Here is a 27,837-nt window from a genome sequence, read left to right as displayed (position 1 = left end):
CCTACATTGCCTAGGCTTGTCTCAAACTCCTAAGTTCAAGCGATCTGCCTGCCTTGGCCTCTCAAAGTGCTGGGATTACAGGTATGAGCCACTGAACCTGGCCCCTAACCAATAGTGTTTTTATGTGGTCTTGCTCTGTCTCCCAGGCTAGAGTGCAGTGGACTGATCATAGGTCACTGCAGCCCAAACTCCTGGGCTCAAGTGACCCTCGCACCTCAGACTCCCAAGTAGCTAGGACTGCAGATGCATGCCACTGTGTCAGGCTAATTTTGTTTTATTTTTTGAGACAAAATCTCGCCCTGTCGCCCAGGCTGGAGTACAATGGCATGATCTTGGTTCATTGCAGCCTCCATCTCCCAGGTTCAAGCGATTCTCCTGTCTCAGCCTCCCGAGTAGCTGGGATTACAGGTGTGTGCCATTGGGCCTGGCTAATTACTGTATTTTTAGTAGAGACGGTTTCATCATGTTGGCCAGGCTGGTCTTGAACTCCTGACCTCAGGTGATCCCCCTGCCTCAACCTCCCAAAGTTCTGAGATTACAGGGGTGAGCCACCGCGCCCAGCCTGAGACACTGTTCTTATCTCACCGTCCTTTGTTCTAGTCCTGGAGGTTGCAGTGACCTGAGATTCCCATATTCTTGATTCTCCCCCAAGCATTCCGCCATCTCCCTAGCAGGATGTCCCGAGGTAGGTGTTGCTGGGTTCACTCACGTTAGCTTCTCTTGCAGCGCAATGTCCCTGCTCTTCTCTCGATGCAACTCTATCGTCACAGTCAAGAAAGATAAGAGACACATGGCTGAGGTGAATGCATCCCCACTTAAGCACTTTGTCACTGCCAAGAAGAAGATCAATGGCATTTTTGAGCAGCTGGGGGCCTACATCCAGGAGAGCGCCACCTTCCTTGAAGGTAAGGGGGCACCGGCTCAGCCAGGCCCGCTCTTACCTGTTTAGATATTTAGCTAGTGGGATTTGCGGGTGGGGAAGTATATCTCTGCTCCCAGGGAAGTCATAACCAGATAGCCTTAGAAATGCTCTGCTCTTGAAATCATGTGGAATTGGAGTCTGGGGAGATGAGGCCAGGAAGACAAGGGAACTGCCATTTAGTAATTACTTTAAGAAGTCCACATGTTTTGTTTCATTTAATCATGAAAGATAGGTGAATCTTATCCCCATCTACAAGGCAAGCAAATTGAGGTTTGAGAGTTGTACGATACCTTGTAAGTAATAGATCAGGGTTTTACCCAGGTGTCTCCAACTCCGGAGCCCACGTGTTTTCCTTTGCCTAGTTCTGGCTGCCATTAATACCAGGCACTGTTTGGGTGTCAGTGATCCCTGACCAGGGCGCCCTTTCTTTGATATTTTTAGATTGGTGACAGAACTATAGGAAACTCACGTCACCTATGCCTTTTCTACTAGTTACTAATTTGAGCCCAACCTCTAGTTCCTTGTCTATCAGCAGAGAAGGACTGGTTCCCAGGGCCCCGCTCGTCTGAGTGTCAACTCCAGCACTGGCTTCCTCAGGCTCCCTCTTTAGAAGGACACTTTGGCGCCAGGTCCTGAGATTGTCTGTGGAGACCCAGTAACTGAGTCTTATCTGCCCTTGGTTTCCTCACTTGTGAAAGTGGGGCTCAGGTGTGAACAGTGGTTTCAGATTCTAGTCTGCAGAACCCTAGAAGTTCAGTGGTGGTGCTTCGGGGGTTGGCCCCTGGCTCAGGGGGGCCACCTTCTTTCCATTCTGCTTTCAAATAGAGCAGCTTGGCTTCTCGTTGTTTTACATGCCAGGCTGCTACACGAGGCTCCCTTTGAAGAAAGAGACTGTCCAACTTCATGCCCTCATCTGTGCCCTGCCCTTTGCATGGCGCTTGATGCCACAGAAGGTGTTTCCTAAATACTTGTTGAACTAAAACAAATCTGAATTTTAAAGTAGTATGATTGGTAGTTGAAATAATCCCAACTCATTGCCTGTTTATCAGTGGCTATGGTGTGCCAGCCGTGTGCCAGGTGCTGGGCATGCAGAGATGGGGTAGATCAGGCCGCTCCCCTCTGGGAGCTAACCCTCTTGGAAGCTCTGAGTCACCTACTCAGATGATGTTGTGGACAAACACATGCGTAATGCAGGTGTTTATGTGATACATGCTTTGATTTCTCTGTGTGTGAAAATATGAGGCCTCCCCTGTTGTTTAAATGGAAGGGAAAGAGCTGGAGTGATCCTGAGCTGTGTTGGGTCAGGGAAAGAATGGTTCCTGCCTGGGGACTGTTTCTAACGGGCAGGTAACAAGAGCTTGTTGGCCTGCTGGCTCTCGCTTTTAAGTGTAGTCACATGCTTGAGAGCCAGCTTCCTCCGAGGGACATTCCAAAGGCCATGCCCAGGTGCCCATATAAGGGAGGAATATTGATGCATCTGGGGCAGAGGTGACCGGTGGACATAGCAGGAGGGGAGATGGGGGTGTTGTTGACTTGGTCACTTCCTTTCATGGCGCTGGCTGCAGGGGAAATTCACTGGGCAGGCCCTTGTCATGATTCAGATGCTTTCGGAGTGTTCTCAGGGCTGGGGCCTGTCAGCCTCATAGTTCCCAGGAGTGTGCAGAGGGGCTAAACACCCGTCTGTGTTCCAGCCAGCTGAAGCACCTGTCTGGTGCGAGTTCTAGACAGGACAGTGGTGGGATCTCACTCAGTTGCTCCTGTATGGAGTAATTTGTTGGCCATCTGCCTGTTAAGGGCACTGGGAAAAAGCAGTGCAGTGATCCAAAGGTCTGCTCACGTAGCAAACATTTGTGCACCTGCTGGGTGCTGGGATCAGATAGCGTGGCCCTCATGAGGCAGATGACACAGACAGGTGAGCTGGACAGTTACCTTATGATGAGGTGAGAGCTGAGATGGGAGAAGTGCAGGGTGCTGGGGCACACAGAGAAGGGGTCCAGGGTCCTGACTCAGGTTAGAGGGGTGGTCAGAGAAGGCTTCCTGGGGGCAGTGCTGTCTAAGCTAGACTGGAGGCCAAGTGAGAATGAGCCACGCTGCCCCAAGGCAGTGTAGTGTGTCAGTTCTTCAGAGAGTGGGGAAGGGGTTTGGGCAGCAGGGAGTGGAGCCAGAGGGCCGAGGAAGCTGGTGAGTTTGGGGATATGGTGAGGGAGACCGTGAGGCAGCGGGTGGCAAGAAGCCAACAGGGCCAGGGCAGGGAGGGCCTCAAGAAGTGACATAGAGTGGTTAAGAGCCTGGACTCCAGAGCCAGGCTGCCTAATTCAAGTCATAGCTCTGCCTTTTACTAACTCTGGAGCCATGTTAATAAAGAGGACCAAAGGAGAGAACGAATTTGAAAAGTGAAAGGAACAGTGCCTGGCATGTGGTAAGACCTTCGTAAATATTTGTTAAGAAAAAATAAACAAGGAAGGCAGTTAACATTTAAGTATTCATCTTCTACCAGCCGCCATTCACAGCATTTGCGTTTCAATTCGTTTGATCCTCACGATGGTCTCATGAAGTAGATAGTGTAGTTATCTCCGTTTTGTGCTTAAGGAAACTAAGACCCAGAAAGTTTCTTTTGCTTGAGGCCACAGAGCTAGAAAGTGGTAAGAACCAGCTTCAAAACCAGGCAGTGTTGCTCCTGAGCCATCTTCTTAACCACCACACTGTGGGGCCACCATAGAGGATCTGGAGCTCAGCCTGTCAGCTGCAGGGAGCCAGAAGTGGACTCATTTAGGGTAAGCAGGGCCGACGCTCTGGCCCTTCCAGACTTGGGACTGTGGAACTCCTCTGACCATGTGGTGACCCGTATTCAATCCCCACCTCCAGACACGTACAGGAATGCAGAACTGGACCCCGTTACCACAGAAGAACAGGTTCTGGACGTCAAAGGTTACCTATCCAAAGTGAGAGGCATCAGTGAGGTTCTGGCTCGGCGGCACATGAAAGTGGCTTTTTTTGGCCGGTAAGTCCTTGAGGCACCCACCCTTTCTTTCTTCCTGGCTAGGAGGGAGGGAGGCACTTTGTGCAAGGTCACAGAACGTTCCAGGCAGGGACATGCTTCAGAATTCATTGCTTTCCTCTTAATTTATATTTTATTTATTTGATTTTTGAGACAGGGTTCTCTGTCATCCAGGCCGGCAGGGACATGCTTCAGAATTCATTGCTTTCCTCTTAATTTATATTTTATTTATTTATTTGATTTTTGAGACAGGGTTCTCTGTCACCCAGGCTGGTAGCTCATTACAGCCTCGATCTCCCTGGGCTCAGGTGATCCTCCCACCTGAGCCTCCTGAGCAGCTGGGACTGCAGGTGCATGCCATCAAGCCTGACTATTTTTTTTTATTTTCTAATTAAGGTTAAAGGCATATAATATAAAATTTACCACCTTAACCATTTTAAGCATATAATTCACTAGTAGGTATATTTGCAACCAGTCTCAAGAGCTTTTTCATCTTGCAAAACTGAAGCTTGTATTATAGCCATTAAACAATAACTCCCTGTCCCACATGTCCCTCGCCCTGGCCACCACCATTCTACTTTCTGTCCCTATGAATTTGACTATTCTAGATGTCTCACGTAAGTGGAATCATACAGTATTTGTTTTTTTTTCTCCATTCATAAAACTTTTATTCCACTTACATGAATTTAATACACGTGTTCTTAACAATTGTGCTTGTATTGTTCATGAAAATTTCGTAAGACATTAAACAAAGCTAGCCATCATCTCAAGTTATTTCCCTGTTAAATATTTTTACAGCACATGCATGTTAGGCAAGCATCAAAAAAAAAATCACAAAAGCAAAGAATCTAAAAATACGCCGGGCGTGGTGGCTCACACCTGTAATCCCAGCACTTTGGGAGGCCGAGGCAGGCGGATCACGAGGTCAGGAGATCGAGACCATCCTGTCTAACACAGTGAAACCCCATCTCTACTAAAAATACAAACAATTAGCCGGGTAAGGTGGCGGGGCCTGTAGTCCCAGCTACTTGGGAGGCTAGGGTGGGAGAATGGTGTGAACCCCGGGGGGCGGAGCCTGCAGTGAGCCGAGATCGGGCCACTGCACTCCAGCCTGGGCGACAGTGAGACTCCATCTCAAAAAAAAAATAAAATCTAAAAATAAGTTAAATACGTGGTTTTTTTGTTTTGTTTTACTGCTAGCTTGATATACATGAAGTATTCATTTTTCCTGCATTTTTACTTTTACATTTGTTCTTAGGTTGCCTAAAACATTTTAAATACAAATAAAATGAGTGTAGCAAAAATAATGAAAGCTAACAGCAGATAACTTTACAAATAATGGAGTGTGAACCATTTCTGCCCTTATCCAGATTAAAATGGGTCACAGCTTTGTTTAAAGGAACACTGCCACAGCTGTAGTCAAAGGTGTGCACACTGAGACTGAGTATTCCACAGATACACATGGTTTAACATGTGATAACCATGGGGTATCTGTTTCTACCACAGCCTTGTAAGTGCTCCAAACCTTAAAGTACCCACATTTACTATACCTGTGACTGGAACCAATGATCCTTTTTATTCCCCACCAGGACAAACCAATATGTAGGCAGTTTGCTTTGACATGGAAGCTGTTTTAACACTGGCCCTTGTGAAGCCACAGTGTACCCAAAGTACTATGCCAAACATTTATAACTTGTATAATGACCAGGCACGCCTGTAATCCCAGCACTTTGGGAGGCCAAGGCGGGCAGATCACAAGGTCAGGAGATTGAGACCATCCTGGCTAACACGGTGAAACCCCATCTCTACTAAAAATACAAAAAAAATTAGCTGGGTGTGGTGGCGGGCGCCTGTAGTCCCAGCTACTTGGGAGGCTGAGGCAGGAGAATTGCTTGAACTCAGGAGGCGGAGGTTGCGATGAGCTGAGATCGTGCCACTGCACTCCAGCCTGGGCGACAGAGTGAGACTCCGTCTCAAATAACAATAAAAAAAAAAAAAAAAGAATGAGAAAGTAACCTTCCCTTTAGCCTGGCAGTTGTTAGCTGGGACTGACAAGGTGGAGCTTCATGTGTAAGGAGGAGCGTGATGGGAGAAAAGCAGCGAAACATGCCCTGTGTAGGAAACACTGGGGTCATTTAGACTGAGGAAGACACTGGGGGTTAGTCGGTGTTTCAGGTAGGCCTGAATTAAACTTTGGAGACAGACAGACAGTCTCTATAAGTGTTGCTGAGGGTGGCTGTGTGATTAAAGGGGCAGACAGCGCGCAGTGAGCCTCTTGTAGATTGATCTGAAATGATGAACCAGGGGCATGTCAGAGGTTTGGGCCTGGGGGTGTTTATTCATTTTAATAAACAGTGCCTACTCTTTGTCTCTCAGCACTGTCTGGGCACTGGCAACATTGCAGTGAATAGGGCTTTGGCCTTCCAGGCTGGTATCTGCATTGTGAAAGTAATTCAGGTCAGATACTGGTGGCTTTGCTGACAGCTGTTACTTCCTTCTAGGACGAGCAATGGGAAGAGCACCGTGATCAATGCCATGCTCTGGGACAAAGTTCTGCCCTCTGGGATTGGGCACACCACCAATTGCTTCCTGCGGGTAGAGGGCACAGATGGCCATGAGGCCTTTCTCCTTACCGAGGGCTCAGAGGAAAAGAGGAGCGCCAAGGTGAGGGTGCCAGGCTGGCTGTCAGCCCTGTGCCTGCTGGTGGAGCAAGTCCTCCGTTGTGACACGGCTGACCTCACCTCTAGGGAGGGGGCAGCACCATCCTGTGGAGGTGAATGGGAGACCCTATTTTAGATGAACTTTTTGAAGGACGTAAGAGCTTCTGGGGGCTTGTGGAGGCGGTTTTCAGAAACGTGGATCACCAAGAATGAGGACCCTGCTGTTCCTCATACAGCTCTGAGTGGCCACTGACCTCTCTTCACTAATTAAGGAAGACAGTTTGTGCTGTGTTCTTCCTTGGGATATTGCCAGAGAGGAATTCCTGCATTTGCTGTGTGTCTCTGACCTATCAGTCAGGGACCGACACTGAGTTTTCTGAGAGGCAGCTGCATTCTTGTTTGGGGCCAGATGCTCAATTTGCTTCATAAAGAATCAATCGGCCGGGCACGGTGGCTCACGCCTGTAATCCCAGCACTTTGGGAGGCCGAGGTGGTTGGATCATTTGAGGTCAGGAGTTCAAGACCAGCCTGGCCAACATGGTGAAACCCCATCTCTACTAAAAATACAAAAATTAGCTGGGCGTAGTGGTAGGCACCTGTAATCCCAGCGAGTTGTGAGGCTGAGGCAGGAGGACTGCTTGAACCCAGGAGGTGGAGGTTGTGGTGAGCCGAGATCACGCCACTGTACTCCAAACCTGGGTGACAGAACGAGACTCCGTCTCAAAAAAAAAAAAAAAAAAAAAGAATCAATCAGTGCAGAACAGATGACTTTAGGGTGATATCCGGGAAAGAAGCTCAAAAGAGCAGTGAAGAAAGTGGGTTCTTATTGACAACTCCCAGCTGTTAACTTTTTATATGTGGAAGAAGAAAGGGTAGCAGATGGGCAGCATTCCCAGCCACTGTGCTGTGATGCAGCGGCACAGGAGATCTCCTGGCCTGGTGGTTCCTCCTCAGCCTCTTTCTTTCCTTCCTCTGCCGTCAGACTGTGAACCAGCTGGCCCATGCCCTCCACCAGGACAAGCAGCTCCATGCCGGCAGCCTAGTGAGTGTGATGTGGCCCAACTCTAAGTGCCCACTTCTGAAGGATGACCTCGTTTTGATGGACAGGTAAGAGGGAGGTGCCCTCCTAGGAGGTCCAAACTGGAAGGCACCAGGTTTCCATTTCTGGATAATCTAGGCCAGGGTCCCTGGGCCCCATCCTTGCTCTGCTTAAGTATTACTACCTTTCAGATGGGCTCAACCAAATCCTCTGGCCTCTTGGCTTTCCTCTGGAGTCTGGTTACTATACCTATTTATCAGTACCCTGCAGATGTCCCAGGGATGGTCTGTAAAAGATAGGAGGGATGCTCAAAAGTTGGCGGGGGAGGTTCTCAATCTCAGCCCAGTGCCAGCATGTGTACTGGGGGTGGGGGGTTGTGGCGGAGTCAGAGGTGTATTTTATTTCCCTTGAAGAAACACTTTGCCTTGGCTTGGTGGACTGGTTATAACTATACCAACATGTACAGTATTGTAGCGTTTATCTGGACTCACATCAAGTCACAACTTCACCTTAATTGTATATCATCTTTTTTTTTTTTTTTTTTTTTTTTTTTGAGACAGAGTCTTGCTCTGTCACCCAGGCTGGAGTGCAGTGGTGCAGTCTCGGCTCACTGCAACCTCCGCCTCCCGGGTTCAAGCGATTCTCCTGCCTCAGCCTCTGGAGTAGCTGGGATTACAGGTGCCCACCACCATGCCTGGCTAAATTTTGTATTTTTAGTAGAGACGGGGTTTCACCATGTTAGCCAGGCTGGTCTCGAACTGCTGACCTCATGATCCGCCCACCTTAGCCTCCCAAAGTGCTGGGATTACGGGCATGAGCCACTGTGCCCCGCCTGGTATATCATCTTTAAAGTAGAATTACAAGTAATTCTGTTTTTATAAAAGCAATAGATATATGTGTTTAAAAACACTCATTTCTGCCAGGTACGGTGGCTCATGCCTGTAATCCTAGCACTTTGGGAAGCTGAGGCGGGCAGATCACGAGGTCAAGAGATCGAGACCAGCCTGACCAACATGGTGAAACCCTGTCTCTACTAAAAATACAAAAAAATTAGCTGGGAATGGTGGCACGTGCCTGTAGTGCCAGCTACTCGGGAGGCTGAGGCAGGAGGATCGCTTGAACCTGGGAGGCGGAGGTTGCAGTGAGCCGAGATCGTGCCATTGCACTCCAGCCAGGGCGACAGAGCAAGACTCTATATCCAAAAACAAAACAAAACAAAACACTCATTTCCAGGCAATCTGGAAGGATAGGAAATGGGAAGTAAAATCCGTTAATGAGGGCCAGGCCTGATTTCTCTCCCGTCCCTGGCTTTCTCCTCCATGACCTGCCTGCCTCACAAGTCCCAGGTCTGTTCTCAGCAGGAATAATAGGGCTCCTGCTCTGCCTGATGATTTGGTTTACCCCTGTCACCTTTAGCCCTGGTATTGATGTCACCACAGAGCTGGACAGCTGGATTGACAAGTTTTGTCTGGATGCTGATGTGTTTGTGCTGGTGGCCAACTCAGAGTCCACCCTGATGCAGACGGTAACTCCTCCTCTGCCTTCTCCCAAGCTCCCAGCACCCCCTGGGCAGGCAGCTGATGGGGCCTTGGCTGTCAAGCTCCTGCTCCACCGAGGTCTTACCCTTTATCTAGGAAAAGCACTTCTTCCACAAGGTGAGTGAGCGTCTCTCCCGGCCAAACATCTTCATCCTGAACAACCGCTGGGATGCATCTGCCTCAGAGCCTGAGTACATGGAGGAGGTTCGTGCTTCTGTTTGGCAGTTTGGGGAATGCAACCCCGAGGGAGCACTGCATGCCACTAGGGCCACTTCATGCACCCCTGGATCTAGTGACTTCCCTGAATTAATTTTATTGCCAAAGAATTCTCCAAGTACTCTTCTGTGGTATCTTCTGGTGGTCTTTCCCCTCTCCCATCCACTTGGCTGGATGCACCCCCTCTTCAAGCCGCTCTCCCCTAGGCCTAAAAAGGATCCCTGCTGCATTAGTGCATCTTCAGTGCCGGTGCTCAGTTTGGTTTCTGAGGAATTAATATGGAACAGGCTCAGCTCTAGGGAGGCCTCTGGGAAAGAGGCTGGAAAGAGGAATGGAGAATAACTGGTTCTTACTGGTGACTTACAACTCTTAGCTATTTACTTATTTATTTAGAGACTGGGTCATGAGGCTGGCTAATTTTTGTATTTTTGGTAGAGACGGGGTTTTGTCATGTTGCCCACGCTGGTTTTGAACTCCTGGGCTCAAGCGATCCACCTGCCTCAGCCTCCCAAAGTGCTGGGATTACAGGCATGAGCCACCACGCCTGGCCTCACAACTCTTTAAATATGTGAAATGAAAGACAAAAGGGTAACAGACGGCATGGTGGTGCACACCTATAGGCTGAGAGAGGATCCCTTGAGAGTAGGAATTTGAAACCACCCTGGGCGACGTAGCAAAATGCCATCTCCAAAAAAATAAAGGGTAGGCCGGGCGCGGTGGCTCACGCCTGTAATCCCAGCACTTTGGGAGGCCGATGTGGGCGGATCACAAGGTCAGGAGATCGAGACCATCCTGGCTAACACGGTGAAACCCCGTGTCTACTAAAAATACAAAAAATTAGCTGGGTGTGATGGTGGCAGGCGCCTGTAGTCCCAGCTACTCGGGAGGCTAAGGCAGGAGAACGGCGTGAACCCGGGAGGTGGAGCTCTCAGGGAGCTGAGCTCAGTGAGCTGGGCCAGAGAGCGAGATTCCGTCTCACAAAAAAATAATTAAACAAATAAAGGGTAATAAGACTGATAATATGGCAATATGGGATGATAAAACATGCAGTTGCAGTCAGTAGGCCAGAGTCCAAATTATTTATTTTTTTCGAGATGGAGTTTTGCTCTTGTCACCCAGGCTGGAGTGCAGTGGCACAATCTCGGCTCACTGCAACCACCGCCTCCAGGGTTCAAGCAATTCTCCTGCCTCAGCCTCCCGAGTAGCTGGGATTACAGGCACCCGCCACCACACCTGGCTAATTTTTGTATTTTTAATAGAGATGGGGTTTCACCATGTTGGCCAGGCTGGTCTTGAACTCCTGACCTTAGGTGATCCGCCCGCCTCGGCCTCCCAAAGTGCCAGGATTACGGGCGTGAGCCACTGTGCCCGCTTGTGACTGACACTAGGCAGTGTGACTTTGTTAGCTTCCTTGACCCTTCTGATAATCCAGTTTCCTCGCCAGTGTGATGGTGTGATAAATAGACTTGTTGAGAGGATGAAATCTGTCAAAAACACCTGACATGTGGTAGGTGTCTACAAGAAGCTATTGTCACATTTTATTTGTAGAACCCCAGGATGTCAGAGCCAGGAGGGATGTTCTAGTGATGGCCACTCCTTTTATAAACAATGCCTCAGGAGGACACAGCTTGTCAGAGTATAGGTCCCAGATTTAGGTTTCTTGACCTCAGGGTTCCTTTCCTGCCAGGGCACCAAAGTGAGGCACTATGTAAGCTTAACAAGAGGCAGTCTAGGGCACGTTTAAGCGTTTCTGCTTGTATAGCATAAAATATCTTTGGCACGCTTACTGCCAAGTAACCCCCACACGTTGGTCTGGGAAACTTGGTGGTGAGAGAGCAGAATAGTGGGGGACATTACACTGTGTGTGTGTTTGTGCCTTTGGCTGTTGAGCCATGTGAATATATTGCCTATTCTTTTTTTTCCCTCACTCTGTCGCCCAGGCTGGAGTGCAGTGGTGCTATCTTGGCTCACTGCAATCTCTACCTCCAGGTTCAAGCGATTCTCCTGCCTCAGCCTCCTGAGTAGCTGGGATTACAGGCGCCTGCCACCATGCCTGGCTAATTTTTTTGTATTTTTAGTAGAGACAGGGTTTCACGATGGTGGCCAGGTTGGTCTTGAACTCCCGACCTCAAGTGATCCACCTGCCTTGGCTTCCCAAAGTGCTGGGATTACAGGCGTCAGCCACCATGCCCAGCCTCTTATGACCTATTCTTTTAATAAAAGAGGCAGGTGGGGGCTGTGGGGCCACCTACGCTCACTCTGGACACATTTGTTTGGGCTCCAGGTGCGGCGGCAGCACATGGAGCGTTGTACCAGCTTCCTGGTGGATGAGCTGGGCGTGGTGGATCGATCCCAGGCCGGGGACCGCATCTTCTTTGTGTCTGCTAAGGAGGTGCTCAACGCCAGGATTCAGAAAGCCCAGGGCATGCCTGAAGGAGGTAACGATGAGAACAGATGTCTTCCTTTTCTCTGATGTTTGAGACATTTTGTCTCGTGCTGAGGAGTCTGTCAGTAGAAAATCCTTCTGAGAAGGGGATGCTGAGAAGAGCAGAGAGGCTCTTGCTCTTTAGCCAGTGGCTTGGTTTCTGGGGATTTCATCGTTTTCCTCTGCTGCCAAGTTGTTTCTGGACTAATGCAGTACAATCCTCCTAGGGGGCGCTCTCGCAGAAGGCTTTCAAGTGAGGATGTTTGAGTTTCAGAATTTTGAGAGAAGATTTGAGGTGAGTCCTCTGATTCTGGTATCTGGCGATTCTGTGCCTCCCCAGCTCCCATTGGCTGTGTCCCTGGCAGTGAAAACCAGAGTCTGGCCCTTGGTTGTAGGCCCCTGGTGGCCCCCACCTCCCTCCGTGCCTCTGTGTGTTCCAGGAGTGCATCTCCCAGTCTGCAGTGAAGACCAAGTTTGAGCAGCACACGGTCCGGGCCAAGCAGATTGCAGAGGCGGTTCGACTCATCATGGACTCCCTGCACGTGGCGGCTCGGGAGCAGCAGTAAGAGTCCAAGACTGCAGATAGGTGGAGAGGGCTGCCGAGACGAGGGTGCTCCACCCCTGCCTTAGGCAGTTAGGACACGCCTTGATGGCAGGGCTGAGTCTCTGGGCTCCCATCCAGAGCCCTTTCCCTGGCCACCAGACCATGTTAGAACCACACAGACAGCCTGGTGAGGAGGGCGGCTGGGTGCTTCATCACCCCACCTGGTCTGTGCAGCACGATTCCCTGTGTTGGAGGTCTTGGCCCATGCCCTGCTGAGCTCTGCAGCCATTCTCAGAGCCTGAACACATTTTTAAAAACAACATTCCAACCAGGAGCAGTGACTCACACCTGTGATCTCAACACTTTGGGAGACCAAGGCAGGAGGACTGCTTGAGGCCAGGAGTCCAGCCCAGATAACATAGTGAGATCCCATCTCTACAAGAATTTTAAAAATCAGCTGGGTGTGGTGGCGCACACCTGTAGTTCCAGCTACTTGGGAGGCTGAGGCAGGAGGATCGCTGGAGCCCAGGAGTTCAGGGTTCCAGTGAGCTGTGATCGCACCACTGCACTCCAGCCTGGGCAACAGAGTGAGACCCTGTCACTAAAGAATAATATGAAAACACCTTGCTTCTATCACACAGAATTGACTTTCTCAATTGTTTATGTTAAGTTAAAATTTTAAAAAGTTCAGTTCCCTTTTGATTCTTTTGCACTTGTCCCAGTGTCACTCTGCCCAGAGGCACCATAATCATGAATTTACATTGTTCTATCACCCAAACAGTACTTTTTACATAAGTGCTGAGGAATATGTCAGGTTTTTACATGCTTCAGATGTACAGATGTGGCATCACACTGTCTGTCACTGTACCTGGCTTTGCTTTCTCAACATCGTTTTTCCCTCTATCCTTGTTAGTATGTGTAGTTTGTTTATGAATAGGAACTGCTGTAGTATATTCCATTGTGAATATGCCTCATTTTCCTATGGATGGAATTTTAGATTTTTTTCTGCTATTAGAAACCCTACTGCAGTGGACATTGGTTCATGTGTCCCCTTGTGCACCTTTTTAAGAGTCTTCCTGGGGTGAGTTCCTAGGGGTGTGGCGATTCTGTTTTAGGGTACACGCGTTTCCAGTTTTAGTCAGTTTTCTTGATTGCTCTTCAGAACAGCCGTACCCATTCATTGCATGACCAGTACTGTCCATAGGCCTTCCATTTCCTCAGCCCTCACCAGAACTTCAGACCTGGTCATTTTTGCCAGGCCTTGGTAGAAAATAGTGCCTTTAAAAATTTCATTTACAACTGGGCATGGTGGCTCACGCCTGTAATCCCAACACTTTGGGAGGCCAAGGCGGGTGGATCACCTGAGGTCAGGAGTTCAAGACCAGCCTGACCAACATGGAGAAACCCTGTCTCTGCTAAAAATACAAAATTAGCTGGGTGTGGTGGCGCATGCCTGTAATCCCAGCTACTCGGGAGGCTGAAGCAGGAGAATCGCTTGAACCCAGGAAGTGGAGGTTGCAGTGAGTGGAGATCGTGCCATTGCACTCCAGCCTGGGCAACAAGAGTGAAACTCCATCTCAAAAAAAAAAAAAAATCATTTCTGTGATTACTAGTGAGGTTGAGCTTTTTTCCCTGTATTAATTGGCAGAATTTGTTTAAACCCCCTTAAAGCGCCCTCCCTGTTTTGTGCCCACCACCTGACCCACATGGAAGACTGAAGAGTGCATGGTTGGCTGCAGGGTCCTCTTCTTACCTAGGAAGGGGAAGGCCATGCCCCTGGGTGCGTGTGTGCAGCCCTGCCAGGCAAGATAGCGGGCGGGGTGGCGTGGGCTTTCTGGCATCCCCTCTTGCTCCTCTGCTTAGTCAGACAGGAACATGGATTTCTCACCAGTACTCTGCTTTCAGGGTTTACTGCGAGGAAATGCGTGAAGAGCGGCAAGACCGACTGAAATTTATTGACAAACAGCTGGAGCTCTTGGCTCAAGACTATAAGCTGCGAATTAAGCAGATTACGGAGGAAGTGGAGAGGCAGGTGAGAAATGAGGAGGCATTCTGGGAAGATTTGGACTCCGAGTAGAGTCCAGAAGAAAGCAGACCTCCTCCTCTTAGGGACTTCTCAGCCTTTCAGAAGAAAGTTGCAGAGCTGCCGTTTGGGTTCCATTGTCGGGTTGTGTGATGCTGGGCATGTTCCCCTTCCTCTGGACCTCCACAGATCATGTGGGCGTTTGATCAGCCAGTTTCCCAGACCCTCTCACTTCAGAGGCTTTAATTCCATAGAGGAGCTGAGGAGGCTGCTGGTTTGAGAGGAAGGATGTGCCGTCTGCTAGGATCTCTCCTGGTGCTGCAGGAGTGAACTTTGGTCTTCCTTGATACTTAACAGTGTGCTTCCTTTTGCTGTAGGTGTCGACTGCAATGGCCGAGGAGATCAGGCGCCTCTCTGTACTGGTGGACGATTACCAGATGGACTTCCACCCTTCTCCAGTAGTCCTCAAGGTTTATAAGAATGTGAGTCATGGAGCAACAGGTCCTCTTGGCAGGAGGCCCCCAAAAGTGATTCAACCCTTGTTGGTCTGGGTCAGGGCCCCCAAGCAGTGACAGTAGAAGCCACAGAGACAAGGCCCAGGCTTCCGTCAGCCTTCTGGGGTCACCTGGTGGATGTGGCCTGAAGGGAATTTTGATGGACATGCTTCTCTTAACTTCCCTCTTCTGGTGGCAGGAGCTGCACCGCCACATAGAGGAAGGACTGGGCCGAAACATGTCTGACCGCTGCTCCACGGCCATCACCAACTCCCTGCAGACCATGCAGCAGGACATGATAGGTTAGTGCCCATGGGGAACTGGGGAGCTGTGGCCCTGGGCTGCCCAAAGATGAGATGCGGAGGCCAAGCTAAAGAAATCAGGACTTTCCTTATCTGTCACTTTTCATGATGATTCAACTTGATACCTTCAGGTTCTGGGTACATGTTCTGAACTCATTCTTGTTTGCTTTTTGAGACAGAGTCGCACTCCGTAACCCAGGCTGGAGTGCGGTGGCATGATCTTGGCTCACTGCAACCTCTGCCACCTAGGTTCAAGCGATTCTTCTGCTCCAGCGTCCCGAGTAGCTGCGACTACAGGCGTGACCACCACACCTGGCTAATTTTTTTGTATTTTTAGTAGAGATGGGGTTTTGCCACATTGGCCAGGCTGGTCTCGAACTCCTGACCTCAAGTGATCTATCTGCCTTGGCCTCCCAAAGTGCTAGGATTACAGGCATGAGCCACCGGGCCTGGCCTTGTGAACTCATTCTGTACACAGGGTTGGGGAGCCCATCTTGTGCTACTGCATGGGTTTACCCTAGGCTGAGAATTGAGCCTGCTCCTATAAGTCCACGTGAGGCATAAGTGTTAGCAGTATGGCATCTGAGTCCACACTTGCCTGGGAGAGCTGGCCTCAAGTGAGGCATGCTCAGTCTCACGGGCCAACTTGACTGGGGTGTGGTTCCCAGGCAAAGCTGTTCAGCATCCCTGGCAGTAGCTGGTAGAGCCCTGTCTCCAAGGCTTGGTGCCGCTGTGGTGCAGGGCTGAGCTGATAAGCTTTTCCTCCATTTCTCTTCCTGACAGATGGCTTGAAACCCCTCCTTCCTGTGTCTGTGCGGAGTCAGATAGACATGCTGGTCCCGCGCCAGTGCTTCTCCCTCAACTATGACCTGAACTGTGACAAGCTGTGTGCTGACTTCCAGGAAGACATTGAGTTCCATTTCTCTCTCGGATGGACCATGCTGGTGAATAGGTTCCTGGGCCCCAAGAACAGCCGTCGGGCCTTGATGGGCTACAATGACCAGGCAAGCAAAGTTCCTCACCTCAAGGGCATTGTGGGGGGTCAGTCTGTACCCCGCCTCCAGACACGGGAACCATTCTAAAACGGGGGTTCCCTAAGGTCAGCAGCTGTGGTGGTGTGCCCCACCACACAGTATACCACAGACAGAATTTTTGCTACTGATTGACCTGGATTTGTTCTAAGCAGTGATATTTGTGAAATGACAGATGCTAGTATTTTTCTCTAATACACATTAAAGTAAGTATGTAACTATTAAAAATAGACGACTTTAAAAATAACCACCTACATACAACTATTTTAAAATTCAGATTTTAAAAACATTCATCTCTAAACCACTTGAGTTGTCACATGTACTGCCCTCTGTACACATCCCACACTCGGGGAAGCTGCCAGGCGGGTCAGGATGGCTCCTGCTCACATTTTGCACGTCCCGTGGTGCTCACCTGAGGGTCTCCTCTGCTACATCCGAAGCTGGTTGTCCCCTTTTTGCCTTTTGGAAATTGAAGAGCCACTCTGTGTCCCTGTTCCCCAGACTAGGGCAACACTGAGGGTTCACGTGAATGAGAGACTCAATACGTCCCCCTCACCCCTCTCATGTTTCTCTCCTCAGGTCCAGCGTCCCATCCCTCTGACACCAGCCAACCCCAGCATGCCCCCACTGCCACAGGGCTCGCTCACCCAGGAGGAGTTCATGGTTTCCATGGTTACCGGCCTGGCCTCCCTGACATCCAGGACCTCCATGGGCATTCTTGTTGTTGGAGGAGTGGTCAGTGACCAGTTCTGCTCGGGAAGGTGGGGGCGGAGGGCAGGTGGGTGGGGCCTGAGGGCTAGGTTCCTGCGGTGGCCCCTGCATTGGGCCACACTCCACAGTCCACTGCATACTTTCTCCTCTGTGATTGCATGGGGAGTGCTTACTCCCTCACCAAGTTTCCCTCACTTCCTGCTGGAAATGGTCCCAGACCTTCTGGCCTCGGTGGGATCAAAGGAGACATTGAAAGAGGAACTCAGAGTAGAAACATGAAGGCTCCTTGGCTGGGGCCCTTCAGATTGCTCTGGTAGTGATGGGCCCCAGAGGAGTGTGGGCCACAGAGAGGCTGCACTCCAGGCTGACCATGTGCTCTGCAGGTGTGGAAGGCAGTGGGCTGGCGGCTCATTGCCCTCTCCTTTGGGCTCTATGGCCTCCTCTACGTCTATGAGCGTCTGACCTGGACCACCAAGGCCAAGGAGAGGGCCTTCAAGCGCCAGTTTGTGGAGCATGCCAGCGAGAAGCTGCAGCTTGTCATCAGCTACACTGGCTCCAATTGCAGCCACCAAGTCCAGCAGTGAGTGGCCCTATCGGACCCCAGCAGGGGACTTCCTTTAGGCAGGGTCAGCCCCATCTCCCTTCCCCATCTCTCTTCCAACCTGGCCTGGAAGCCACTGGGTCCTAAGCATCGTAGACCCTGGGCCTTCGGGTGTGCAGGGCCAGCTTTGAGGCCAGTGATGGGGAGAGGGGTCTCCCAGGGACACTTTGCGTCTTGGGCTGGGACGGGGTAGGCCTCTGGGCCCCTTGGTGAGGAAGAAATGGGAAGGCGAGAGATATTCCTAGTAGGAGTTTTAGAGGTTGCCTTGAAGAGCTTGGGCTGTGGATGTAGTTTTGAAGTTTTTGAACCGAGCCTGATCTTCGTGCACATCTTAGGTCAGGTGGGAATCTATTGCCTAATCTGGGGTGGTGGGGATGAATATTCTCGCTTCCTTTTTTTTTTACTGTGTGTGGCAGACCCTTTGCTCTAGACATTTTGCACCTAATTATTTCTCTGACTCTTGGAGGTAGATGTTGTCTTATAGCCATCTCCTTTTTCTTTTTTTTTTTCTTTAATTGATCATTCTTGGGTGTTTCTCGCAGAGGGGGATTTGGCAGGGTCATAGGACAATAGTGGAGGGAAGGTCAGCAGATAAACAAGTGAACAAAGGTCTCTGGTTTTCCTAGGCAGAGGACGCTGGGGCCTTCCGCAGTGTTTGTGTCCCTGGGTACTTGAGATTAGGGAGTGGTGATGACTCTTAACGAGCATGCTGCCTTCAAGCATCTGTTTAACAAAGCACACCTTGCACCACCCTTAATCCATTTAACCCTGAGTGGACACAGCACATGTTTCAGAGAGCACCGGGTTGGGGGTAAGGTCATAGATCAACAGCATCCCAAGGCAGAAGAATTTTTCTTAGTACGGAACAAAATGGAGTCTCCTATGTCGTCTTCTTTCTACACAGACACAGCAACAATCTGATTTCTCTATCTTTTCCCCACATTTCCCCCTTTTCTATTCGACAAAACCGCCATCGTCATCATGGCCCGTTCTCAATGAGCTGTTGGGTACACCTCCCAGACGGGGTGGCGGCTGGGCAGAGGGGCTCCTCACTTCCCAGAAGGGGCGGCCGGGCAGAGGCGCCCCCCCACCTCCCGGACAGGGCGGCTGCCGGGCGGAGACGCTCACTTCCCGGACAGGGGCGGCTGCCTGGCGGAGGGGCTCCTCACTTCTCAGACGGGGCGGCTGCCGGGCGGAGGGGCTCATCACTTCTCAGACGGGGCGGCCGGGCAGAGACGCTCCTCACCTCCCAGACGGGGTTGCGGCCGGGCAGAGGCGCTCCTCACATCCCAGACGGGGCAGCGGGCAGAGGCGCTCCCCACATCTCAGACGATGGGCGGCCGGGCAGAGACGCTCCTCACTTCCTAGACGGGATGGCGGCCGGGAAGAGGCGCTCCTCACTTCCCAGAGTGGGCAGCCGGGCAGAGGGGCTCCTCACATCCCAGACGATGGGCGGCCAGGCAGAGACGCTCCTCACTTCCCAGACGGGGTGGCGGCCGGGCAGAGGCTGCAATCTCGGCACTTTGGGAGGCCAAGGCAGGCGGCTGGGAGGTGGAGGTTGTAGCGAGCCGAGATCATGCCACTGCACTCCAGCCTGGGCAACATTGAGCACTGAGTGAACGAGACTCCGTCTGCAATCCCGGCACCTCGGGAGGCCGAGGCTGGCAGATTACTCCCGGTTAGGAGCTGGAGACCAGCCCGGCCAACACAGCGAAACCCCGTCTCCACCAAAAAAATACGAAAACCAGTCAGGTGTGGCGGCGCACGCCTGCAATCGCAGGCACTAGGCAGGCTGAGGCAGGAGAATCAGGCAGGGAGGTTGCAGTGAGCAGAGATGGCGGCAGTACAGTCCAGCTTCAGCTCGGCATCAGAGGGAGACCGTGGGGAGAGGGAGAGGGAGACCGTGGGGGAGGGGGAGGGAGAGGGCCATCTCCTTTTTCAAAATCAAGAAACTGAGATTTGAAAAATAGTGATGTGTCCCCTGCTACTCGGCTGATGAGCAGCAGAGTCAGGATCTCTTGTGCCCAAACCAGGGTGCACAGCTCTGTGCTGTTGCTTCTCAGGCCGTGGTGATGCTGAGTGTGTTTGGTTGTTATGATTATTCACAGTCTCAGCAGGGTGTAGGAGATTCTGCCAAACCAGGCCTGGCTCAGGGCAGAGCTGCTGGCAGGGATATAGACAGGCCCAGCTGCTCCCTACTGTGGGTGGGTTAAGCCACCAGTGGCATCTTGCTCCACACACTCCAACTGGTCCCTTCTCTCTCCTCCCCAGGGAACTGTCTGGGACCTTTGCTCATCTGTGTCAGCAAGTTGACGTCACCCGGGAGAACCTGGAGCAGGAAATTGCCGCCATGAACAAGAAAATTGAGGTTCTTGACTCACTTCAGAGCAAAGCAAAGCTGCTCAGGTGAGGCTGGCCCGCGTGGCCAAAGGTTAGGGCTCCAGGGTGCAGCCCAGGCACACTGGGGCTCAGCTGCTGGGCTTGCGTCTTGGGTGTGGACACAAATTTTTCTGGTGGGGATTTAGCTCATTCGTGTTAGACGTGTACCATGGGCTGGGCACGGTGGCTGACGCCTATAATCCCAGGACTTTGGGAGGCTGAGGCAGGTAGATCACCTGAGGTCAGGAGTTTGAGACTAGCCTGACCAACATGGTGAAACCCCGTCTCTATGAAAAATACAAAGATTAGCTGGTCGTGGTGGTGTGTGCTTGTAATCCCAGCCACTCGACAGGCTGAGGCAGGAGAATGGCTTGAACCCAGAAGGCGGAGGTTGCAGTGAGCCGAGATCATGCCATTGCACTCCAGCCTGGGCGACAAGAGCAAAACTCTGTCTCAAAAAGAAAAAAAAAAAATGGATGTGTACCACGTACCTCATGGATGCCAGACGGTGCTGGAGGCTCAACAAGACAAGCGTTGCTGCCTTCAAGGCACTTGCAGTTGAAGGCATGATGGCATCACAGTACTGCGAGACTGCAGTTCACAGCGCCCTGTGCTGAACCGCAGGGCCTACAGCGCTTTACATGTGCTATTTCACTCAGTCTTCCCTATCCCTCCATTTTCTACGTAGAAAAGTTGGGGAACTTGTCTGGCATCTCAGAAAATGGCCAGGCTAGGAGGGGAGCCCAGGTGTACTTGGCTCCAGCAGCCCCCACACTCTGATTCTCCTTACCTGCCGCTCTTTGGACCCATGAAGAGGGCATAGCCCCCCATTTACCCACAGAGAAGCAGGTTACTTGGCTGGGGACTGGCAGAGCTGGGATTGGAACTCAGATCTCCATGGGGTCTCTGTGGAGCTTTCATTAATAATTTGCTGGAAAGAGCATCAGTCTGAGGAGTCTGGAGTCCTGGGTTCTCTCCAGCCACTCATGTTTGGCCCGAGCTCTTAACTCTCCTGTGTCTCATTATTTTCATCTGTAAAATGGGAGTAAGATTTCATGACACAGCTGCATGACTGAATGTAAAAGTGCCCTGCGAAAGTCCTCGGCCTGCCCAGCTCATGATAACATCAGCACACGGGGACCCTGCAGAAGTCCTCGGCCTGCCCAGCCCATGATAGCATCAGCACACGGGGACCCTGCACTTCCTGCCCTCGCCCCTGACGTCAGAGTCTGCAGGGTGGCAGAGCCAGAGGGGGAGATGGATCAGAGGGTGTCAGCTCCAACCCTCACCAGATCACTGGGCTTTCCCTGCCCTCGACTGCGGATGTGCCCCCCCGCACCCCCACCTGGGGACAGCTGCTTCCTAGGGACACACTGCTTGCCCTCTGGCGACTCTCAGAAAGGGGGAATGGGGGGAACTGCTGCTTGTCAGCCACAGTGACACAGCTGAACCTGGAAAGGGTCTCCTGTCAGCACCTCAACCCCTTGCTTGGCAAGCAGGGAAACTGAGTTCCCGACAGCTCAGGGACTTGCACATGGTCCTGGGTGAAGGAAACACAGGGCTTGAGAATCAGAAAAGCCTAACTTGTAGCTCCCTGGCTTATTAACCGTGTGGCCTTGGGAAGTTATTTAACCCCTCTGGGCCTCCTTTTCCCCATCTGTGAAACAGGGATAAACACGGTGGTTGGAGGATTATGTAAGGGTGTGTGTCAAGTGTCCTTAGGATGGTGCCTGGCGGGTAGTCCTAATACTGCCTATCATCAGCTATCATGGTTACAAAAGAACCATTTCTTTGCAGGAATAAAGCCGGTTGGTTGGACAGTGAGCTCAACATGTTCACACACCAGTACCTGCAGCCCAGCAGATAGTGGGCACCTGAGGCGGAGTCTGCGTGGAGAGGGGCGGTGCTGCCAGCCCTAAGTGCCATGTGGGCTCCCCCAGGGGCACTTGTGGCTCCTGCCCCCTGGCCACTGCCAAGAGAATGAAGCACCCAGTCTCGTACCATTTTGAGCCCTCCAGCACTACTTATTTTCCCCCACCTTTGCCTGCTGTTGCTGGAAGAGCTGGCTCATACCCCCAAAGGACACTTTCAGCGACAGCTATGGACAGCATGGTACCAAGGAGTTAAGTTGAGGCTTTTTCCAGCTTTCTCTGGTTCATTTGATTGCTTGATAAGGCCTCAGGATCTCAGCATTGCACAATGCCTCATGGAAGCCTTTGAGGGTATCACACAGACACCCCCACCTTCCTCCAGCCTGTGCGCACCTGCCTTCCTTGCAGCCCAGCACACCTGCAGGTGTAAGGGACGATTGGAGTTTCTTCCCAGAGAGTCTGTCCCGGAAGGACTGTGGCTTGTCTGTGTCCATCTCGCCTGTTGGCTCAGTGCTTCATGCTTCATCCCATTTGCAGAGCCTCAGACACGTCTTGGTGGTGAGGCTCAGTTACCCCTGGGCTTAGGCTGAGGCGGGCCCTGTGCTGGGGGCGGTAGAAAGGATGCTGCTGAGGCAGCTGGAGGAGTGGGAGTAGCTCAGAGGGGAGGGCTGTTGGATGTATGGGGAGCTGGCAGAGCAGGTGGCGGTCACTGGGACAAGGAGGGACTTGCCTCTCTTCTCATTATTGTGTCCTTTGCTTTAGTGTCAGTCCTGGACTTCTGCAGGCCTGTTTTGTGTAGATCTGTTTTGGAAGATGGCATGGTCTAGGTGGTTGAAGGACGTAGTAGAAGGAAGGATGGTGGAAGGTGGGGACGTTGGTGGCTGGCTGAGGTGCACGGGCCCCACACAGGACAGCTGGAGAATGGGCCGTCCACTTGGCCTCGTTCTGCGAGGGGCTTATGGGTCTGAGAGCCCCCACCCACTAGGCTTGATTGCATCCCTGTTGTGCCCTTTAAGAGACATGTTTCCACCCTACCCCCAACCTTGCCCCAAGTACCCTGGACTAAATTTCCTGTGCCAGTGACTGCAGTTGGCCAAGGGACAATGTGGAAAACCCAGTGCCCATCTTTCCACCCTCCCTGATCTCCAGAACCTTCGACTGACCCCCTTGTCTTTATGCTGATGTTGAGTTTTGGGATTGTTACTGGTTGAAGTGGGGGCAGATGCCTGTCACCAAGGTGTTGACTGTGTGAGAAAAGCAGTTTGGGTGACAAATCCTGTGTGGCACAAGTTGGATCGCTTTCTACAAATAAGCAACACCTCTCCCAAAAAGCAGCCCACAAGGCAGGGGCCCAGCAACCCAGCCATCACTCATCTTTGAGGAAATGAGTTGGTAGCCTCTGTGCACTGGTTGGTGGCCACATCACAGGTGATGTCCTGTTCACATACCTGCTTGTATTTAAAGCCCTCAGTCTGTCCTGTTGTGTGGGGCGAAGTGATGGACTCTGCCAGGTGGACATGCTGTGGGTAGATGTTCCCGGTGTGTGCCGGGCCTGAATGAACAGGGGCCACTTCACAGCATGTCAGGGAAAATCACTGTCACACAATTCCAATGGATTTTGTGCTCTTTTTGAAAAAAAAAAAAATCTTTAGCGTAAACATGAATTTTTTTTCAATGTAGCCCCTGGGGAATGAATGAAATTTTGAGCTTCTTCAGTAAGTAAAATTAAATTTATACCACTGAGGGAGAGACCCTTTCTGAAAGAAGTATGGCCAAAAGCACTTTAATGCTGCTGACATTGTTCTGTTTTTACGTTCATTTGCTGGAGCGCAAGACGTGCTGACACAGTGAGTTTTCTCTGATGTATTTAAGGTGATATATTTGCTTGAGTTACTCCTGTATCATTGCTCATAATATTGGAAACTAAAATAAAACCTAGTTGGAAATCCTTTGTGAGATCTGTCTTTTTGGGTTCTTGTAAAACTCCTCTTTGACATGGCCAGCTGTCTTCTGAAGTGGCCATAACTTTGGGGAAGTTCCCACTATAATCTGGCTCCTTATTCTTGGAAGGAATTTGATACTCTCAAAAGAACAGATGGTTTAACTGATCTTTAAGGATCAGGAAATCGAGACTGATTTCTTTACAGATTTCTCTATAACTCCAGACCATTTTTCACTTAAAAAGTAAATGACTCACTGTTCCATCCTGCTTTGCCTTCTGAGAATTTGGTTGCCACTATTCTTTTTTTTTTTTTTTTTTTTTTTTGAGATGGAGTCACGCTCTGTCGCCCAGGCTGGAGTGCAGTGGCACGATCTCGGCTCACTGCAAGCTCCGCCTCCCGGGTTCAAGCAATTCTCTGCCTCAGCCTCCCAAGCAGCTTGGGATTACAGGCGCCGACCACCAGGCCTGGCTAATTTTGGTATTTTAGTAGAGACGGGGTTTCACCATCTTGGCCATACTGGTCTCGAACTCCTGACCTTGTGACCCACCTGCCTCGGTCTCCCAAAGTGCTGGCATTACAGGTGTGAGCCACCGCTTTTTTTTTGTTTTGTTTTTAAGGGTCCTCAGGAGTAGATACAGGGGTAGTCAGTCAGTTTCCCTGCCCCTACAGCTGTCCTCTTGGCTCTGGTGCTGCCCAGTGTCCACCCTGCTCGCCCACAGAGGCCACAGCTCAGCTGATAGCAACCTCATCCTTCCAGATTCCCAGGCTACACACTTGGGGCATCACCCTCGAGTCCACGGTCACACGTGCTGCACCAAATCTGTCACCTGCTGTCTTCCAAGTCTGTTGACCCTGCCCAGTTTCCTCACCTCCATCATAACCATCAGCCCGGATCCAGGTTCCTGTTCCTGCCTTGTCCCCGCTTATCCTTGCCATCTTGTGGCTGTTTCAAGGCAGCAGCCAAAGACTTTCTCAGGTAACAAAAAAAAAAATGAATCATTACCTTTTTTTGCTTTTGCAATCCACAAAACAAGTAGTTTCTGTCATTAACAAGATGTTATGTACAACCCACTAAATTGTTCACAACAGCATCATCCCGGGTGATGAGCCATAGTTTGAAAAAGGGCCTTCTTGCCTTATGCAAATGCTGCTTAGTTATTCCCAGTCAAGGCCAGCCTCATTCCTGTGCTTTCTCTGACTACCTCATCTGTCCACTGGCGAATCTGAGAGGCTGGAAGTTTTAGCCCTCTGGTAACAATGTCCCTATTTAATCACAAAAAGTAGGTAGTCAGGAATGTTCCACTGTGTCCCAAGCACTGGGGTGACAGCCCAGGCAGCTCTCTTGGAGAGCATCTGGCTTCATAACGTGGCTTCAGAAGCAGGGCCCTCCTCGCAGATGTCAGCTAAGTTGTTCACTGTGTCCTCAAGTGGATGGTTTCCTGTGTCTAAGTGGGACTCTTAGGCTTGAGATAAGAACAGCGAACTTTGAGAGTTTAGTATGTCAGACATTCATACGCATGAGCCCTAATCTCAAAATCCAATGGTCTGTTTTCCCCAATTTCCTCAAATGAGGAAGTTCATTAATTCAGCAAAATATTTGTGCACTTACTATGTGCTAAGCATGGTTCTAAGCACTGGAGATATAGCAGTGACTAAGGTGGATAAAAATCTGCCTCTGGGGCCAGACGCGGTGGCTCACGCCTGTAATCCCAACACTTTTGGGAGGTGGGCGGATCACCAGGTCAAGAGTTCAAGACCAGCCTGGCCAACATGGTGAAACCCCATCTCTACTAGAAATACAAAAATTAGCCAGGCTTGGTGGCGTGCACCTGTAATCCCAGATACTAGGGTGGCTGAGGCAGGAGAATTGCTTAAGCCTGGGAGGTGGGGGTTGCAATGAGCCGAGATCACGCCATTGCGCTCCAGCCTGGCGACAGAGGGAGGCTCCCTCTCAAAACAACAACAACAACAACAAAAATCTCACTCACTGATTAGTAACCTTTTTCAATTACAAAGAAAAACAACATACTCGCTAAACTCCCTAACATCAGGAGCCATCAGGCAAATTATCCCAAGTCTTGATTTGCAAACCAAACCCTTATGCCTCTGATTACATAGGGGACCGGTCTGACAAACTTTTTTTTTTTTTTTGAGATAGGTTTTTGTTGGCTGGAGTGCAGTGGCGCAATCACGGCTCACTGCAGACTTGACCTCCCAGGCTCAAGTGATCCTCTCACCTTAGCCTCCCGAATAGCTGGGATTAAAAGTGTGCGCCACCATGCCCGGATAATTTTTTGTTTTTTGTAGAGACGAGGGATCTCACTATGTTACTCAGGCTGGTTTCGAACTCCTGATCTCAAATAATCCTCACACCTTGGCCTCCCAAGGTGCTGGGATTATAGGTGTGAGCCACCATGCCTGGACACAAATACTCTTTTTCTTTTTTTAATTTAATTTAATTTTTCAAATAGAGAATGTATGTTGGCTGGGCACAGTGCCTCATGCCTGTAATCCCAGCACTTTGGGAGGCTGAGGTGAGAGGATCGCTTGAATTCATGAGTTTGAGACCAGCCTGGGCAATCTGGCAAAACCCTGTCTCTACAAAAAATACAAAAATTAGCCCAGCGTGGTGGTGCGCACTGGTAGTCCCAGCTATTCCGGGGGCTGAGGTAGGAGGATCACTTGAACCCAGGAGGTGGAGGCTGCAGTGAGCCGAGATTGCATCACTGCACTCCAACCTAGGCAACAGAATGAGACCCCGTCTCAAAAAAAAAAAAAAAAGATAGGATCTCACTGTGTTGCCCAGGCTGGCCTCTAATTCCCAAGCTCAAGTGATCCTCCTGCCTCAGCCTCCCAGAGTGCCGGAACTACAGGCATGAGCCATCACACCCAGCCAATAAACATTCTTTTCTGATAAGCAACTGCAGAACTTAAGCCAGTTTCAGCCAGCTTACAGAAGCTGTGAACAACCTGTTTAGCCATTGCACATGAGCTCACCTCCTCTCATAAATATGTATACAGCTTTTCCCTCAAACCTGCTAAATATATATGAATACGGGCCCTGTGAGGCATAAAACCCAACCTGTCCTTTCTCTTTTGGAAGAGAGCACCTTCAGTGCATGCTGCAGACCGTCTCTTCCTGGTTTGCAAACAAGTATCAACAATAAAGTGCTCCTTTCTACTATTTAGCCACCCTGGTGATCTTCTAGACAACATTATGCGTATTTCTGCTAGGAACATTAGTGTTCAAATCTCTGTGTAGGCAGATGTTTTCATTTTTTGTAGGTAGATATCTCAGGCTGGACTTGCTGGGCCATATGGTAAATTTATGTTTAACTTCTACATATTTTGTGAAGTGGTTATACTGTCTTATATCCCCACCAGTAATGAATGTGGGTTCATATATATATATATATATATATATATATTTTTTTTTTTTTTTTTTTTTTTTTTTGAGACAGTCTTACTCTGTCACCCAGGCTGGAGTGCCGTGGCACAATCGCGGCTCACTGCAACCTCCGCCTCCCAGGTTCAAGCCATTCTCCTGCCTCAGCCTCTTGAGTAGCTGGGATTACAGGCGCCCGCCACCACACCTGGCTAATTTTTTTCTGTTTTTAATAGAGATGGGGTTTCACCATGTTAGCCAGGCTGGTTTCGAATTCCCGACCTCAACTGATCTGCCCGCCTCGGCCTCCCAAAGTGCTGGGATTACAGACGTGAGACGTCGTGCCCGGCCTCATTTCATTTTTTAGAGCATCACAAACTACCTCTCCAGCTCATCTTGCTAGAGTTACTGCATAATCCATGCATTCCTGCCAAGGATCAGCCATCTTCTTGAGTCGGAGGGCTTCCTGCTAGCTCGGTGCCTGGTGTTATCACCCTCAGCTCTTCTGGAGGTAGAGGGGCTACCTATCTTCTTTTCATTCTTTTTTTTTTTTTTTTTTTTTTTTTAATTTGAGACAGAGTTTCACTCTTGTTGCCCAGGCTAGAGTGCAATGGTGCGATTTTGGCTCACCACGACCTCCGCCTCCCGGGTTCAAGAGATTCTCCTGCCTCAGCCTCCCGAGCAGCTGGGATTACAGGTATGCGCCACCATGCCCGGCTAATTTTGTATTTTTAGTAGAGACGGGGTTTCTCCAT

General features: G+C 50.5%; 1 protein-coding gene across 4 annotated transcripts in view; it reads left to right on the top strand.

Moving 5' to 3' along the window:
- Positions 1-23,700, top strand: part of MFN2 (mitofusin 2) — a 31,972-nt gene extending 8,272 nt beyond the window's left edge. For all 4 annotated transcript variants that reach the window (XM_055384569.2, XM_055384573.2, XM_055384592.2 and 1 more), the window contains 17 exons: positions 727-905; positions 3,788-3,923; positions 6,422-6,584; positions 7,563-7,687; positions 9,036-9,144; positions 9,254-9,361; positions 11,658-11,811; positions 12,026-12,093; positions 12,239-12,360; positions 14,248-14,374; positions 14,743-14,847; positions 15,059-15,161; positions 15,945-16,165; positions 16,772-16,927; positions 17,287-17,483; positions 19,776-19,910; positions 21,681-23,700. In XM_055384569.2, the coding sequence (XP_055240544.1) occupies positions 731-905; positions 3,788-3,923; positions 6,422-6,584; positions 7,563-7,687; positions 9,036-9,144; positions 9,254-9,361; positions 11,658-11,811; positions 12,026-12,093; positions 12,239-12,360; positions 14,248-14,374; positions 14,743-14,847; positions 15,059-15,161; positions 15,945-16,165; positions 16,772-16,927; positions 17,287-17,483; positions 19,776-19,910; positions 21,681-21,750 (2,274 nt within the window). In that variant the 5' untranslated portion in view covers positions 727-730 and the 3' untranslated portion in view covers positions 21,751-23,700. The remainder of the gene's footprint in view (positions 1-726; positions 906-3,787; positions 3,924-6,421; positions 6,585-7,562; positions 7,688-9,035; positions 9,145-9,253; positions 9,362-11,657; positions 11,812-12,025; positions 12,094-12,238; positions 12,361-14,247; positions 14,375-14,742; positions 14,848-15,058; positions 15,162-15,944; positions 16,166-16,771; positions 16,928-17,286; positions 17,484-19,775; positions 19,911-21,680) is intronic.
- The last annotated feature ends 4,137 nt before the right edge of the window (positions 23,701-27,837 follow it).

The sequence above is a fragment of the Gorilla gorilla genome, chromosome 1, assembly GCF_029281585.2.
Source record: "Gorilla gorilla gorilla isolate KB3781 chromosome 1, NHGRI_mGorGor1-v2.1_pri, whole genome shotgun sequence".
Lineage (NCBI taxonomy): Eukaryota > Metazoa > Chordata > Mammalia > Primates > Hominidae > Gorilla > Gorilla gorilla.
Note: the sequence above shows the minus strand (reverse complement) of the source record. Positions and strands in the feature narration are given on the sequence as shown.